We start from the raw sequence: 17,980 nt of genomic DNA, 5'->3' as shown, positions 1-17,980 counted from the left end.
TATGTGCATACAGTAATATAAATCAAATTTAATAACATATTTTCTTGATTTACAAGGTTAATTATCTGAATAAATTGGTGAATGGTTAACAAATTATAAAAATAAGAAATTATTACATTAAAAATGATTAACTGTACAAGATCCTTCAAACATAAGTATTAAAGTAATACACTGTTAATAGAGTTATTTGTAGTTTTAAACATACAATGGATGTAGATTGTTTATATATGAAATCAAATTCCCAATCCCGGTCTTCAAAATCACAATTATTCTAGACCTAACAACCATAAAACTGATGCATAAAATTGTGTTCAAACATATTAGCCTAGTATAAATTTTCAATGTCTGCATGATACAGACAGTAAAATTCAGCTGCCAACACATCTTGAATTATAGTACATGTAATAAAAAAAAAAGGACCAAAAAAAGACAGAATAACTCCAACTTCTTTTCTTTGAAAGTAAGCTTGTCAAATCCCCTTGATAACCAAAAACACAAGCACTTACGACAACGATTGCAAAATAGAATTTTTGTGACAATATGTCTTGACTGATATGTTAAGTTTTATAACAAAGAAGAAAAACGTTTTAACAGAAAATATTACAACAATCATTTCGATATCTGGTTAATTTACACAGACTGAGTATTATTACAAGTATTCTTTAAAATAAACTGGCATATTTAGAATTTGAGCTGGACGCCAAAAATTAATAATTTGGTGAATTTAATCAGAAAATCTGTTGTCAAATTAAAGTAATATTATTTTAAAGAAGTCTATACACATACAAATGATACACGGTTTTTGAATTAGCTTTTTGGTGAACTGGTAACGACAGCTTCAACCCTGTATATTAGTAGGCAGGTTTAAAGAGACAGGTATGGTAGGAGTATGTATTAGTAGGCAGGTTTAAAGAGACAGGTATGGTAGGAGTATGTATTAGTAGGCAGGTTTAAAGAGACAGGTATGGTAGGAGTATGTATTAGTAGGCAGGTTTAAAGAGACAGGTATGGTAGGAGTATGTATTAGTAGGCAGGTTTAAAGAGACAGGTATGGTAGGAGTATGTATTAGTAGGCAGGTTTAAAGAGACAGGTATGGTAGGAGTATGTATTAGTAGGCAGGTTTAAAGAGACAGGTATGGTAGGAGTATGTATTAGTAGGCAGGTTTAAAGAGACAGGTATGGTAGGAGTATGTATTAGTAGGCAGGTTTAAAGAGACAGGTATGGTAGGAGTATGTATTAGTAGGCAGGTTTAAAGAGACAGGTATGGTAGGAGTATGTATTAGTAGGCAGGTTTAAAGAGACAGGTATGGTAGGAGTATGTAGACCCTAGTTAATTAAAATAATTGATTTGTAAAATGCAATTTAAATAGTAATTTTTATTTTCATTTTAAAAGTTTTGTTTTAAAGTTTGGCTGTAACAGATCTCAGTTCTAACATGAAACAAATTGTACTTAATTAAACAACAGAAAATGTAAACATATAAAATAAATAATATATTAGGGGAAGAGCTACTGTATGCATGTATGCATGTAATATTTTGTGGTCTAGTGATAAAAACAGTAAATATGATATCAAGGTAAAAGTAAAGTGTGGTTTCAATTATGTTATAACAATGTCTTAACACAAATTGACGGTCCACAATGAGACAAGTAGTTAAAGCTTCTACTTATTACAGCCTTCTCAAACGTATTAACTAAAATTAAAACAATCTAAAAGGAAGGAAGGAAATGTTTTATTTAACGATGCACTCAACACATTTTATTTACGGTTATATGGTGTCAGACATGGTTAAGGACCACACATATATTGAGAGAGGAAACCTGCTGTCGCCACTTCATGGGCTACTCTTTTTGATTAGCAGCAAGGGATTTTTTATATGCACCATCCCACACAGGGTAGTACATACCACAGTCTTTGATTTGCCAGTCGTGGTGCACTGGCTGGAATGAGAAATAGCTCAATGGGCCCACCAATGGGGATCGATCCCAGACCGACCGCACATCAAGCAAGAAAAATAATCTCCAAAAATTATGATGAGTACAATGAATCCAGCAGTTTCTATTTTGTTCATAGTCCAAATGAATTTGTAGCATACAGCTGAGCTACATTATGGGAATGCCTGAACTGTAACAGACATTTTCAAAGAATGTTCCTCTTCCCAGTAATATTTAAAAACTAAACAAATCTGTAGTCATTCCATACAACTAGGTACAGCGATGTGTGAATGGAATCCGATAGGTTTTTTCCCTGTCCCAACTGGTATATCAAAGGCCTTTGCATGTGCTGTCCTGTCTGTGGGAAAGTGCATATAGAAGATCCCTTGATGCTAATGGAAAAACACTGCATTAGTCTAGTTTGAGGAAAACCACTTCCACCACATAGGTTACTACAACCAAAAAGCTAGACTAAATACTTTTTCACACAGTACAGCACATATCACGACCTTTGCTATATCAATTGGATTAAATGGGTGTGTGAGGGGACCATCAATTAAATTCACTGTATTCAGGAATTATTTATTTCTGGCTGTTTATAAATGAACACAGCTGTGAAAGTGCACCAATGGTTTAACAACAGATTAATAAAATTATAGGATGTCACAACTCTGCAAAGATTTAGATGAATGTTAATGGTGGCAATACTGAACGACATGACATAATACAGTTGTAGTAAAATACTATATATTCTTTACAAAGAAAAGAATAATGGTTTTCTAAAGGAGCATAATATATTCATTATACAAAGCAGGCCATATCAACAACTGCAAATTAACATTGAATTTGGCAAATACAATATATATTTCAAAAAGCTATTATGAAAATTAAATTAAGACAAACTTATTTTGTTTAGCTAAAGGGGTGTTCTCACTATGCAATTTGTCGCACCAACTTTTTTTTTTACATATGATTGAACCATACTGTGAAAACACCTAAATCATAATGACATTAGGCTTATACATGTCATAAGCTCTTTATTTGACGTCAAGGAATCTTATGTCTTTCCACATGATAACATTCAAGTCACTACTACAATATGTCATTCAATATTTTTAAGGCCGAGAAATTATATGTGATAAGCTGGTGCTACAAATCACATAACCAGTGGCGGATCCAGGAAATCCATTTAGGAGGGGGGGGGGGGGGGGGGCAGTGACATGAGGTGGAATGCCAAGGGTACTTTAGGGGAGGTTTGGAGGGGGGTCGTAAAAAATGAAAATATAGAATAAAATTATAACTATCGCAAAATTTGGGGGGGGGGGGGTGGCCCCAGGCACTCCCCTAGATAAGCCTCTGATAACCAAAACTTGAATTAACCTACAGAATGGTTATTACCAACTTCAAAAATTGCTAACAATTTTGGGGGTCCTGTTCACTAGATGATTAATGTAAAATTACTTTACAACTGTAGAACCTATTATAACTGCTTACCAAAAAGACAAGTAGACACAATTTCATTGCAATGTTTGGAATACAAATATTTTTCAATTCTGTTATCAACTTAGTTTCTTGGTAATCAAGTCATAATGATATGGAGTTAGAGATGCTCTTTATTACTAACACTCTATTTGTTTGTTAATATAGCATGTACAATAAAACATTGAGACTTGTGGTTTGGCCTTCACTATAGTGTTACAGATTTCGATAAATGACTGCTATTTTAGGAAATAAAAGGAAATAACCTGTGTCCTTCTGAATCTGACAACCTGACAATGTAGTGGAGATTTTTTTTAAAACTGGCATTAAAAAACCCGCTGAAACCCCAAAACAAACAAGAAAACTGAGAAAGTAAATAAAAATAAAGTAATGTGTGGTATTAAAGGTGTATAAAAATGAATACAGTATAGGCTGGGAGAAGAGGGCCGGTAACAACATTTGAACTTTTGTTTATATTTACTATTGGTAAATGAGTATTTTAATTTTAGACCCCAAAATACTTTTCATAAAATAAAAGTTCACACAAGCATAAAAAATTACACAAGGACATAAAATACAATAATACGACATATACATGTATCACCCAAGGATACTATCAAATCACCGCTATATACTTCATGTAATTTGTAAAAAAAAAAAAGCTGCTATACTTATTTACTCAAGTTACATACCAAAAATATACCTCAATAACTCTGTAAGTCATGAACCTCCACAGACACACAACACAATACAAGAATAAATAGCTTACTATTTATCACAGTATGGGAATTAATTCTTTCCCAAAATGATTTGTTTTTCAGTTGTATGTATCACAGAATCAATATACAAATCAGTGGGCAATGCTTTATGTTCACCATCCATATAAAATAATGTTTGTAGTTTCAATCAGTTTACATTTAGTTCTTGGTAGGAAATGCATGTAATAAAGAAAAATGAAAAGCACACATTGACTGAGTAAGACTCCAGCTATTGATAAAGTAAAATTTGTTTTATTTAACGATGTCTCCAGCTACTGATGTGCTAATTCTAAAGAAAATGGTTAAACTCAAAATGTGAAAATAATATTTTTGGCAACAATAATCTATAATTTTATTAAACAAAATTGATTCATGAATATTATTTGGCTATATTTGTTAGTATGCTAACATTCTGTGACCACAACCTCTCACATTGATGTAAAAACTAATTTTTGACTAAGGAAATAAGAAAAAGTATTAACCTGCAGCTATTAAATATCATCAAAGCAGTAGAAGATCTTTCATATACACTTTTTCAGACAAATATATAATAGTTCACTAAAAAGAGAGAGACATTTTAAAACTTTTTAGCTGCCAGTTTACTAAAACAAAATCATAAAATAATAAAAATGTATATCAACTTGTTTACTTATAATCCAGTGCATGCCAGAGACTGATGCTTCAGTTCTACACAATCAGACTATCAAGCCTGGATCTGAAATATCATGTTCTTTACCAAGTACACAAAAACATGTGATCAATAAATTAAGATTTTGTGGTTGATTTTTACTGACTACATTTATTAGGTTTATTAAAACAACAACAAAATAACTAATACCTGCATTTCCTACAAAAACAATACTTCAATATTAGAATTTTATTTTTTATTTACACGTCTGCCTAGTTTTACGTTTTTCTCAAACTCAGTGGATACCATTACATTAATACAAAATACCTCTAACCTTATTGCCTTGCATTGTTTTAAATATTAAATTTTAACCAGTTCCATAATAATAATACATTCGCAACTCATGGCTAGTAATGAGCATTTACCTCTTTCAAGTAACAGATACATTTTTTCTTATGATATGCCATGACAACAAGCACTATTGCAAAGTGTCTTATTCTGGTAAACATGTTACTTAACGTTAAGGCTGAGCCATAATAAAGCTAGCCTTAATGTTCATCTTAATTTACAGCTGTGAATCGGGATCCTGTTCACACATCAATGATGCTGTTCACACATTAGGGGTCCTGTTCACTTCAGGGATCCTGTTCACACATTAGTGGTCTTGTTCACACATAAGAGGTCCTGTTCACACATTAGTGGTTCTGTTCACACATCAGGGATCCTGTTCACACTTCAGGGATCCTGTTCACACATTAGTGGTTCTGTTCACACATTAGTGGTTCTGTTCACGCTTCAGGGATCCTGTTCACACATTAGTGGTTCTGTTCACACATCAGTGGTTCTGTTCAACCATTAGGGGTCCACTTCACACATCAGAAGACCTTATCAGTCATACAAAATTCCTCAGCAGACATCAGAGGTCCTCCTCAATCCTCAATGATAGTTTTCAGACCTTCGGGGTCCTAGTCAAGATCCCAGAGGACAATGCCAGTTGTTGAATATGTTCAAACCCAGACATCCAGCATTGCGCTCCTGGGATCGTAGAAACACCGTCATACTTCTGCCCCGAGGTCCATGATGCCAGCCTCCACTATAGGCACGTAACGTTCACCAATTTGAACGAGATAGAGAGTCTTGTCAATATGCGATCGTCTCACTGGGTCACGGTGACATGGCACCCATTTGTGAACCACCGTTCCCTCCATACCTTTCACAACCGTCCAATTGTTCCAAGCATTTTTGCCACCATTCTGTCTCCAGTCCTCGTTAGGCCACTGCACATCAATCCGGCGACCAAGGTTAGCATTGTCATAGACCTGACTCGGATCAGTGATCTAGTGAAAATAATAGTATCACAAGGTTAGTAAATGGATTTTTTTAAATTTCAAACATTTTTAGATATTATATGTCAAAAATTAGCAATAAAAAATAAATAAATATATATATATATTTTAAGTTAATAAATGATATTTTTGTAACATGCTCCGAGATAAATATTCATAGATGCATGTTTTACTGATTTACAACATGGGTTTGTGAGAATCAGACCTAAACACAAAAACATAACAGAGCTAAATGAAAGACAAAAAACTATTTTCAAATATACATATATTGTACATATTATATTTTGGAAATTTATTTACTAAAAAAAACCTGTTGTGTTAGATTGTCATTCATGGTGTCCAACATTGTATTAACAATAATAACAAGTAATAACAATGTAGGTAAGAGTGTGACACTCAAACAATGATTCTAGTCCCAGATTTTCAAAGCTATCTTAGTGCTACGAGATCGTCATAGGCTTTGGCATGTGTCGTATTGACGCCATAGCTTACAACATTTTTATGATATCATAACGCTAAGATAGCTTTGGAAATCTGTCGCCTGGTCTACATACTCTGACACGATGTGGCAGTGTCTCTTTGTTGCTGTCTCCTATCAGGTTGGCGATGGAGGCGAGAGCGCTGGGTTTGCTGGCAGAACTTGTTGTTGAGATAAGACTTCCTCGGTTACCAAGATTCTGAAGAGGAATATCCTGACCCTGGTTGGTTGGGGTAGACAGCGGGCCTGAACACGTAGAACCTGTAGAAAAGAAAATTTGGTTCATTTAGTCACATACGATAGTTGAGACACAAACAGAAGGTAAGACAAGAAATTCAGTGCTGTTATGTAGACTATACCCTTTTAAATAAGAAGCACTTTTCACATGATAGCACATACCAAGGCTTTTGACAAACCAGTAGGGAAGCACTGAAAATGTCTTGAATTTAGTCTCCTAAAATAGGAAAGATTTGTAGAATTTTAGATAAATTTATAGTTATAATAATTATGCTAATTATACATTCATCTTTAAATTGAGTAATAATTTAGATTTTTTCGCTCTTTGTTTTGTTTTTGTTTCATTTCAATAACCCTAACCCTAATGTTTATTATTTTAAGGATTGTCTGTTATTTCTTTTACAATCATTGGGGTATAAACCAAAAACTAAATCTTCTGCGAACTGTGTGATTTGGCAAAACTATTTACACATGTTTGCAGATGATTGTTTTTTGTTCATACCCAGAAATAACAGACAATCTTTATAATTAAATTTAAAACATATTTATTAATAAAAGTTCATATTTTATTTCTATTTATTTGTGGGGTTCTAAACAAAAACACTCAATAAGACCAATATAAAGAGACATTATCAAATATGACCTCACCTGACATTACTCTTACGTTCATCGTAAAATAAACACAATCGCATTGGTATGGCTGACCAATGGAATGCTTTAAATTGTAATGAATATAACAGAAATTTAATTATAATACTATAAATGATCTAAGTTAAAAATTGTTATAGAAAGACAGAAATATTGTGATGCTTATTTGTTCATGTATTTTGATCTGTTTAGGTACATACATAGGCTATATACAACATGAATGGCCATTAGAAATAATTGATCTATTTTAAAAACGAGTGCCAACTTGATAAAAAGTGGTATTTAACAACCACAAGTTAAGTATTCTATTTTTTTTACATATTCTCAAAAACCAGGTTTAAGAAAGAAATTTAAATGTCTTCTGACATAATAATTTACTTACAGAGCTTGACCTTCATAATTAACTTATATGACATAGGTAGCAATCAGTTTCTGTAGTGTTAATGTCAGCGGATGATTTGGCACTAACAACATATGTGGGATAATGCCGTGTGACACCACAAGTCTTGCATAGTGTTCTCCCCAACGCGTGTATGTGTCTGTGTGGGTGCGTGTACATGTATGTGTGTGTGTGTCTGTGTGGGTGCGTGTACATGTATGCGTGTGTGTGTCTGTGTGGGTGCGTGTACATGTATGCGTGTGTGTGTCTGTGTGGGTGCGTGTACATGTATGCATGTGTGTGTCTGTGTGGGTGCGTGTACATGTATGCGTGTGTGTGTCTGTGTGGGTGCGTGTACATGTATGCGTGTGTGTGTCTGTGTGGGTGCGTGTACATGTATGCGTGTGTGTGTCTGTGTGGGTGCGTGTACATGTATGCATGTGTGCGTCTGTGTGGGTGCGTGTACATGTATGCGTGTGTGTGTCTGTGTGGGTGCGTGTACATGTATGTGCGCGCGTGTGTGTGTGTGTGTGTGTGTGTGTGTGTGTTTATGAAACCTTGTTAAACAGTAAGTCAGGTTTCTTACCTAATGTAGCTGCAGCACACTGGTGGGGGTGTGACAAATTGTAAGGGAGTTCATCCTGGAATGCTGAGCTTCCTCCAGCACATGTAGCATCACAACGAGACCGTAACCTGCAAACCATGTAATCTGTAATATTTACCAGTCACAGGCAGCAGATAAAGCATTCCAGTGCCACATGATTGATATGTTTGTTACCAAAATATTTATTTAAATCATACTATGAATGGTATTAAGATGAAGAAATACATTATTTTTAAACTACAAGCAAACTGATAAACTTATAAATATTTATTAAAATATAGACTGAAAATAGTCTACAATCAATTGTTTTGACTTCTTTAAAAAACAACTTTTCCATCAAAGCCATATTTTACATTATTATAAGAGTTTGTAACCATTTACAGAACCACACAGATTCAAGGTAGCACAATATTGACCTTTTCCAAACAATAAACAAATACAGAACCAAGCAGCTTCCGACATCCTACATTAAATACAAATAAATATTTAAAAAGACAACAGGCAATATTCACCTTTTCCAAGCATTCTGGAAAAACCTTTTAACATTTGCTAAAATGAACTCTCCCCCTATGATGGATGCCAGTTGTTGGTGTGTGGATGAGTATGACGTTGTTAGTGGCGACACATAAATAGGGTAACCAATAGGCTGGTCGCACGAAGAGTTGATCATGTTGCGTAATGCTTGTTTGGCATTCTGGATACTGCCACGCTCTGGATTCCGATTGCGGAGAAAGATAAGTTCTTGCTGTTGTCCTGCCCATAATCCTCGCACACATTCACGATTCACCTGAAACCAAATAATAACAAAAATACAAATACAAGCAGGGAACATTTATTTAGCTTAACTAGTCTATACTGATACTTTGACGACATCTGTCATGGGGAAAACATTACCTATTATTAACACAGAATGTTCAACAGGTAATAATAATAAAAAACACACAAAAAAACTACATATACATCGACTGCCACTTAAAGGTGGCGTAAATATTTTAAAATATCATTGTTCAAATCTTTAATAATGATCATACTGCACAAAAAGTTTCTTAACAATTCCTTGTATAACAGTACAAAAATAAAATAAAATGAAAATAGAAAGTATGAATGCTAGAACAAATTTTTTGTGAAATTAAATTTGTTTTGAAAAAAACTAGTTTTTGCTTACCTTCACAACCCTAAAACTGAGGTATCTTTTATTGAGCATGATCACTTTGTATTCATCTGACCCCTCGTCAAACACATGACTGAAAAGAAATACGATCACATGGAAATAATTATTCATTACACTACTATATGTGTTAATTTTAAAGTCATAATGTTTGTCACTCTGACAAACCAAGTATCTTCATAAAAGATTTACAGAATGTATAGAGAAATTTTAATCCGTACAGGCATCAGTGTATGGACAAACATAAAGCAAATCATTACAGCTCTCTGAGCAAGGTATAACAACTTGATCTGTGCTTATAAAGCTGACAGCCCAAGTAAAACTAAAAACAGTTTGTGTTAACATCGTAACCAAACTGCAAACTTATAAGACTTTTACAAGTTGAATGACAGAGGAAGAGCGAGAAGCATTTCTCAGTAAATAAAGCAACCTGTCAGACATAGAAGTAAGCAAAATAATCTTAAAATTACTAAAACACTGCATGTGTTAATACAGTCTTTATACAATATATATAATTGCTAGGTATTATACAAAAGTGAAATCCACTAACCGAAGAGCGAGAAGTGAAGGGACATTGGATAACACAGCATTTCTCCACGCCGGATCGGCCTCGTGGGATATGACCATGTTCTTCTCATGGGAAGTGATAGCATCATACAGGGCAGCAACATCATCGTATTCTTCAGGTGCGGTAAAATGATCCTGCAACATCATCAATTACACAATATGGTATGACAATAGAGTTTGAACACACTTTTATGTTACATTTGCTTAAAATAACACCTATCTAGGGCTAGCTCTGGCACTCACCAAATTCATCAATTGCGAATTTCGAAAGCAGTTGGCAAATTTTATTTTAATTTAGCGAAATAATTTCATGTAATATTAAATTGACATGTTTTAGAAGAGGTAGTACCTAGTTTGATGGCATCCAAAATATCACTTGAAACAGACATGGTAAGACATAACTGTCTTTTAGGAGGCGGGATTTAGCTCAGTCAGTTGAGTGCTTGCTTGAGGTGCTTGTGTCGCAGGATCGAACCACCTCAGTGGATCAATTCAACTGATTGGGTGTTTTCTCGTTCCAACCAGTGAACCACAACTGGACAAAGGCCGTGGTATGTGCTTTCCTGTCTATGGGAAAGTGTATATAAAAGATCCCTTGCTGCATTTGGATAAATGTAGTGGGTTTCCTCTGATGACTACATGTTAGAATTACCCAATGTTTGACATCCAATAGCCAATTATTAATTAATTGTGCTCTAGTGGTGTCGTTAAACAAAACAAACTTTCTTTTTTAGTTTTAGAGTATGTTTTAGCAGAATCATAATTTTGTTGAGAATATGACTAAATTTGTGCAAAAATGACAATGTATGGATATATTAAAAAATAATTAAACTGGAAGGAAAGAATACATTTAAAACAAAACATGTATTAACTAGTTAAGCTAAACTATTAAATTAATAAAATACAGATTACATTAAAATCCACAAGATTAAATTACCTGATGTAATTTGAGTGACATTCTGATGGCAGGAGCGACCACACGTCTGATCATTTCCATGTCTGCAAACACCCACTCATCCCGCGGGGAGGTGATACGCAGATCTCCCTTGAACAACGCATGCAGACCATACAGGAAGAAATCAACACTGAAACAAAATCATCAGAAGTATAAACAAATAATGTTTCACTTAGCAAATCAAACAATAGTAATGGTTGTTTTTATGCATACTTTGAAATAATATACTGCATTAAACAATCCGAGGGATTACCCTGTATTTTGCCAATTTTTATACAAAGTGGCTACAACATTTAGTTTTTGGCTAATAAAATTTGCTTTAAATTTTTAAAATAATTTTGAAGGAAATTTTTCACGTCTGAAAATTGGCTAAAACAAAATTTGTTCCAATGTGAGCCCTGAATGCTACACAATAGAGAAATAATAACAACAGTAATAACACATTAACAAGCATTCTAAAAGTACTGCTAAAGCAATACTGTACACATCACCTATCAGGTCCAACAAATTTCATATATCCTAAATTGAAGGGTAATATATTATAATGGGTAAATCCCCCCCAAAAGGTGTAATATATTATAATGGGTAAATCCCCCCAAAAGGTGTGATATATTATAATGGGTAAATCCCCCCAAAAGGTGTAATATATTATAATGGGTAAATCCCCCCAAAAGGTGTAATATATTATAATGGGTAAATCCCCCAAAAAGTCAACTTTCATCTAAAAGCTAAACACACAAATTTGGAGTAGTATCTTAAAAAAAAAAAAAAGTCCATAAAAATATATGTAGGAAAGATAGACAGACAAAAAAAACCTATAGTCCCCTCCAGTTAGACCACTACGAAACAAATAATTCAAGACTTTTACCTAGCTGAAGCACTGTTGTGAGAGGCGTAGGCAAGTGCACGGCGTCCCAGGATACTGAGTCCATAGCACAGAGACACCAGCATGGAGTCTTTGCTGCTGTCGACACTCTGAAATACAGTTATATACATTCAAGTATTTCTCATAACTTTTGCGTGAGTCTTTACATGTATTAATATACAGTGAAACTCCTCTAAATCAGACACCTTCAGGACCAAGTAAAACATCCGGTTTTAAAAGGTATTCGGTTTAGAGAGGTTCTCTTCTGTACAGATATTTAAAAAGGGGCCCACAAAAAGCGTCCCGTTTTGAGGGAATTCCGGTTTACAGATGATTCGGTTTTAAGATGTTTCACTGTACCTAACTATTATGGGCTTTCAAAAATGTAATATGTACTGTCTTTTTATTAGTATGTCACAAATAAGGATGATGTGGTCTCAAGGTTTAGCATTCATTTAAAATTAACAGCAAAACATATAGATATACACCCGAAAATTAAATAAGCACCACCTGAATTGTATTGTATTTCAGCCAAAAAGGCGCCTAGAAGTAAAGTCTGTGCCGACAGAGTTTAGATCCAATATTGAGTTTTCACATATTCTGAATCTACCAAGAGGACATGAATAAATTACTTATGAAAAGAATATCAGTATTATTCCAGCTCCATAGTTAATCAGTGTGCATTTTCATGTATATTTATGGTTTCTGTATTTTTCTGTAGAATACATTAAAAATATGTAACGACAATGTTACTTGGGTGTAGATCTTGTTCACTATCCTCTGTGTACACAATTACTTGCAAAGCATAAGCTACATGGTCAAAACTAGATAGTGTTTAATCAATTTCCTGGTGTATATAATTGAAAATATTCCCATTTAAGGAAAAAGGAAATAAAGGGCATTTGTAAGGAAGACACAACTGCAATTTCTGTAAGAATTGTTTAAACATGATAATATTCTATACGATTCACATGATTCAAACAGGATGCCTGTGGCTCATTGGACAATTTTAGCCACTTGATTGGCTGCCGGGATGTTAGGACCAGTTCACGTGACAGGGAGGGACGGGGAATGCTACAGGCCAGAGGTCAGGTTACGTATGGAAATAAATGACATCCATCAGTATAGACGGGTTTATTGGCCAGTGACGTCAAAGTACTGTGTGCGGCCATGTTTAGAATCACGGGATCGGTCCGCCATTAAGGGAGTGAAATTCGCACATGTGAAGGCATTGTATCTGGGTGCATTTTTAGTATTTATTACCTTTTTAGTACATTTTGTGAAAGCAAAACCAGTATGTCGAATAATACAACCTCATTTAAAGATTGTAGATTCATATCAAAGTTGGTGGAAGTATTAATCATTAAAAACGTAAATAATAAATCATGTATATATACACGCGAACATAAAAGCATAACGAAAAATTTAAACTTACGCAAACAAATATAAAATTTCCCTGGACACTTGTATAGCCTAATATATTGAACTTTAAAACAATAGTTTAGTCTAAGCAGACGAGGGTATCAGATGACACACACACACACACACACACACACACACACGCCCCTGCCAGCCTAAGCTCCTGTTTTGTTTTGTCAGTGGTTAGTTTTGTAATTAACTAGCATATAGAAAATTTTATGACTAATTTTCGGGGTAATGTTGTATATTGTGGATGATTAATTTATTCCCCCCAAGAAACAAAAGATAATAATTTTAAAAATATATATTATAATTATAAAATAATAAATAAATAAGTAATTAAATAATTTATTTATTTATTAATAATAATAATAATAATTATAAAAGAATTCGACGAAATGGGTGTGGGTGCGATTTTTGGTGTGGCATGCATGCGTGTTACATCAGTACATTATTTATTTATAATTTTATCGCACACAGTTAACATCATAATAACTCGTATGTATATAAAAAAATAAAAATAAAAATAAATAAGAGATAAATATTTGGCAGTGTTAACTGCGCCCCACTTCAACCCCATGTGATCATATCTAGAATATCCCAGACCTAATAATAGTAACAGCTAAATGTTGACATCTATTCTAGATCGAAGGTCAAATGGTACACCACGTTTTCTACAAATGTACATAATGGAAATACTTTTCTATATTTTAGGATGCATTCAGTAAAGTTTCACTTAATAACCATCAAAATTATTTACACTTGTGAGTGTTTAATTTATTCGCTATGCTTTTTTATAATATAGGTGCTTTATTATTTATGTTTTTAATCATTCACAGATTTCCACCGATATTTATATGAATATACAATTTTTAAATAAGGTTGAATTATCCGAGAGACTGGTTTTGCTTTTGCAAAACGTTCCAAAAAAGTCATAAAGATTGAAATTGCACCCAGCTGCAATGCCGTCACATGTTATTGTTGCGTGATTTTCACTCCCTTAATGGCGGCCGTACTGTTACGCCATCTATTGGCAATGTCATAAACTGCTGGGTGACAATCGGAAATACCCGTCTATATTATAGATAATGTTCGTACCTTCTCCCTCCTGGAGGTACAGTACTGGATCCACTGTAAGTAGATCTCACAGAAGCTGTTACGTGAAATCCCTGAGAGTGCGGAGTCGTAGTCGTCATCAACATGCACGTTGAATGTCGGGTCGATGTCGGCGTAGTCCGCATCTACCGTCGGGGCTAGCGCTTCTACTATCATCTTGTTTTCCAGCCACTGCTCCAAACGCGGTGATCGCACACAGTAGTATATGATATTCTGTCAAACAATACAATGTTTTTAAAAATATTATCATGGAAAAACTTTATTCAGGTACAACATTTCATTAATACCCATCACTCCTAAGGCTATAAGGTTACTAAACAAAAAGATAGTGAAAGGAGACCATAATATGAAAATTACAATTTATTATATTTCATGAAGTATTAATGAGTGTTGCACCACACTCTGACCCAATATGGTTCAACAATCCACACAAGTTTGCTAGATTTCTTGATTAAAAAGCAAACCATTTCAAGCAAATAAACTGATTAAATATGCAAACAAAGAACATGCTATTAACTAAAAAAACATTTTTTTTAATGATATTCCAGAATACTGCCTATTCTTTGGCAAACAGGTGTCAAAGAATCTTACATGGGATAATTGTAACATACTGATAGTGAAAGTACTAAATACAAAAAACCCTGCTGGCATCACAAAAGATCTCTTTTATTTGTACCAAGAAGTGTTTAACAACACCAGTCAGGAAGTACTAATTGAAATTGCAAACGATGCAACAGCTCTAATGAGGTTGGTTTGAACAATATTTATTGTAACAAACATCCCAATGGGATTGGTCAACAGGCATAGCCTCTGTGAAGATCTATTGAAAGAAAGAAAAAAAGAACTCTTTTTTTTTAACGACGCACTCATATGAAGATCTACTGAGTCTGAGGTTCAAAATTGATCCTACTACCTCTTGCCCTAAGGTACATAGTACATTCCAAGATCCCACTTGCTGTGTTAAAACGAGAATTACTACAACTGAAAAAACTATAATCATGAAAAACTCTGCCAAATCCTACAATAAGCAATGGCAAATGACATAAAGGGGTTATTTGACGATTTTAAAGCAAACACCTACTTTAATGTAGTAAGTGATGAGCACTTTGCGGAGATCAAACACTGTGAGCATGGTGGCGGCACTGTTGTCTGATATGCTGTATCCTTCCAATACGTACTTGGTCACCACAACCTCCCATGCCAACCAGTGCTGGTTAAACGTTGCGTTCAGGGATAAGAAATGTGGTAGGTGGCCAGGCTCAAAACAACAGAAGCCTGTAAAAAAAAAAAAAAAAAAACATTTTTAAAAAGTCAACATATATGAATAGAATTAGAGAAATTCAATAAATATATTATGGACAAAATGTATAACAAACATTTATAATTGATCAAACTACAAAATATTAAGTGCTGCATTTACAAAAGGTATTTATCCCTCAGTCATGTATAATATTTAATAATTTAAATGATAAATGATTATGTGCACATATCATGTTTTGTCCATGTTTTAGATTTAAACACATCTAAAATAAACAAGATGCTATCACCTTTTGAACATTCGGCCATCTGTATTTTTTTAATACTCTACTGTAACAAAATCCAAAACTAATTGTGCGACACTAATAATACAAAAGGCTATCAAGATATTCTTCTTATATAGATATGAAACAAATCTTGTTAAAACTGTCAACATTGTAATATGTTCTGGTCTACTTTAGTTGCTTTGTTTCTCAAAACGAGAATAATTCCAGTTTAAAGACATTTCTTCATGAAACAGTAATACCAGTAACTAACCTACCTTCATTTTCTTCTACTCCTTCTGTGATAGCTTCCACCTCCCGCTGCTGACAGTAAGTACCTATGTAAAGAAACACATTCATTACAATACTAAACATCAAAAGATTTATTCATTTTTAATGGGTACAGACTTGCCAAAATCAGCAGGCAAATGGAGAAGTTCCATATAGGTTACTTGTTTCAAAGATTACATTACAGATTATTTAAATAGTTTAGGAAGGTGATCGACTTGGCCTCGTACTTTAGAACATAATAAACATACAAAGTCAACACACTGTAAAATAATACACATACCTCTAAATTCTAATCCTCTAAGCTGGAATGTGACAAGGCCATTTCCCGTCTCTATGATATGAACAAGAGCGTTGAGGTAGTCGGATGCCATGATGAAGCAATCACCCTGTGTGTAGTTGCCCCACCGCCCCATCATCAGGTCGCCACATAGACTGTGCTGTAGTGACCGCGTCAGATGCTCGTAGAATATGGAATTCAAATTGTTATCATCAGCACCTGTAAACACAATGATTTCACAAAAATTAACATCAAGATAATTTATTAATAAAGATACTGATGGAAAGAAATAAGGCAGCACATGAGATTTTCAATCAAATTAAATTAATTACTAACGCAGTTATGTCTCTATATACTACAAAGATATAATATGGGACTGGATGTCACTAATATGAGGTTGAATGTCAGTGACTTGGTTAGCTTCCTACACTACGGATAAGGGTATAGTTGTGTGTTTTTCATCAGTATATTTAATTAATAATCGTTTGAAACAAAGATATACGACATACAGATATAAACATGAAACTATTATATAAATAATAGTCAGATCTAAACCCCCCATCCAAAAAAAACCCCAAAACCAGCTACAGAAAAATACATTGAGTTTTATCAGAGTTTCTGTTTTTTATGAGAATTTCACATTAATTTACACTGAAACTACTTACAATATATGTACAAAGGATTAGCTATTTTAATATTATGACTTCACTAATTACCTGGATTCCTATCAATTTGTGATGCAAGGCGAGTATTGGTGTGATCTACCCGTTTTGTGCTGAAAATAAAGAACACAATTTGTGTAAGATATAAACAATTGGAATTAAATGTTTTAAATGTACAAGACAAACGGAAACAAAATTCACTTACTAGAACATTTAATCATGACATTACTAACTGTAAGCTTCCTTTGAAAAAAGAAAGAAAATGGGAAACTTCAATAAATTTAAATGATCTTACTTGTAATCTCTCTCCCAGAACTTGACTGGTCTGATGTATGACGTGATAAAGATAGCACTACCAAGAAATGGATTGAGCGGTGTCGACAAAAAGGCTGATACAGCTGTCTGAAGAAACAACATGGCAGAGTCTAGCATACAATTAAGGAAATAAAACAATGGTAAAAAGATACACAACAACTACAAGTGAAAAGTTTAAATATATGAATTCTGTGGAATTAAATATCTCGCCTACCATAAATGTTTTCAATGCACTGTGATAAACTATAAACCAAGTTTCACTGACCTACGACTTATTGTTTGTGAGAAATTATCTTCTAAACACAGAAATGTAATACAAAACTTTAATGCAA

At 33.9% G+C, this 17,980-nt stretch overlaps 1 protein-coding gene across 1 annotated transcript in view; it reads right to left on the bottom strand.

The window, feature by feature from the left end:
• Positions 1-1,893: 1,893 nt before the first annotated feature.
• Positions 1,894-17,980, bottom strand: part of LOC121371133 (pecanex-like protein 1) — a 53,452-nt gene continuing 37,365 nt past the window's right edge. Inside the window, exons 24-37 of the mRNA XM_041496799.1 lie at positions 17,629-17,758; positions 17,388-17,446; positions 16,675-16,890; positions 16,382-16,441; positions 15,665-15,858; positions 14,566-14,796; positions 12,052-12,158; positions 11,166-11,313; positions 10,212-10,363; positions 9,659-9,737; positions 9,006-9,280; positions 8,476-8,582; positions 6,702-6,886; positions 1,894-6,138 (exon numbers count right to left, since the gene is read on the bottom strand). Of these exons, the coding sequence (XP_041352733.1) occupies positions 5,857-6,138; positions 6,702-6,886; positions 8,476-8,582; positions 9,006-9,280; positions 9,659-9,737; positions 10,212-10,363; positions 11,166-11,313; positions 12,052-12,158; positions 14,566-14,796; positions 15,665-15,858; positions 16,382-16,441; positions 16,675-16,890; positions 17,388-17,446; positions 17,629-17,758 (2,225 nt within the window). The 3' untranslated portion in view covers positions 1,894-5,856. The remainder of the gene's footprint in view (positions 6,139-6,701; positions 6,887-8,475; positions 8,583-9,005; positions 9,281-9,658; positions 9,738-10,211; positions 10,364-11,165; positions 11,314-12,051; positions 12,159-14,565; positions 14,797-15,664; positions 15,859-16,381; positions 16,442-16,674; positions 16,891-17,387; positions 17,447-17,628; positions 17,759-17,980) is intronic.

Source organism: Gigantopelta aegis, chromosome 4 (assembly GCF_016097555.1).
Source record: "Gigantopelta aegis isolate Gae_Host chromosome 4, Gae_host_genome, whole genome shotgun sequence".
NCBI classification, from domain to species: domain Eukaryota; kingdom Metazoa; phylum Mollusca; class Gastropoda; order Neomphalida; family Peltospiridae; genus Gigantopelta; species Gigantopelta aegis.
Note: the sequence above shows the minus strand (reverse complement) of the source record. Positions and strands in the feature narration are given on the sequence as shown.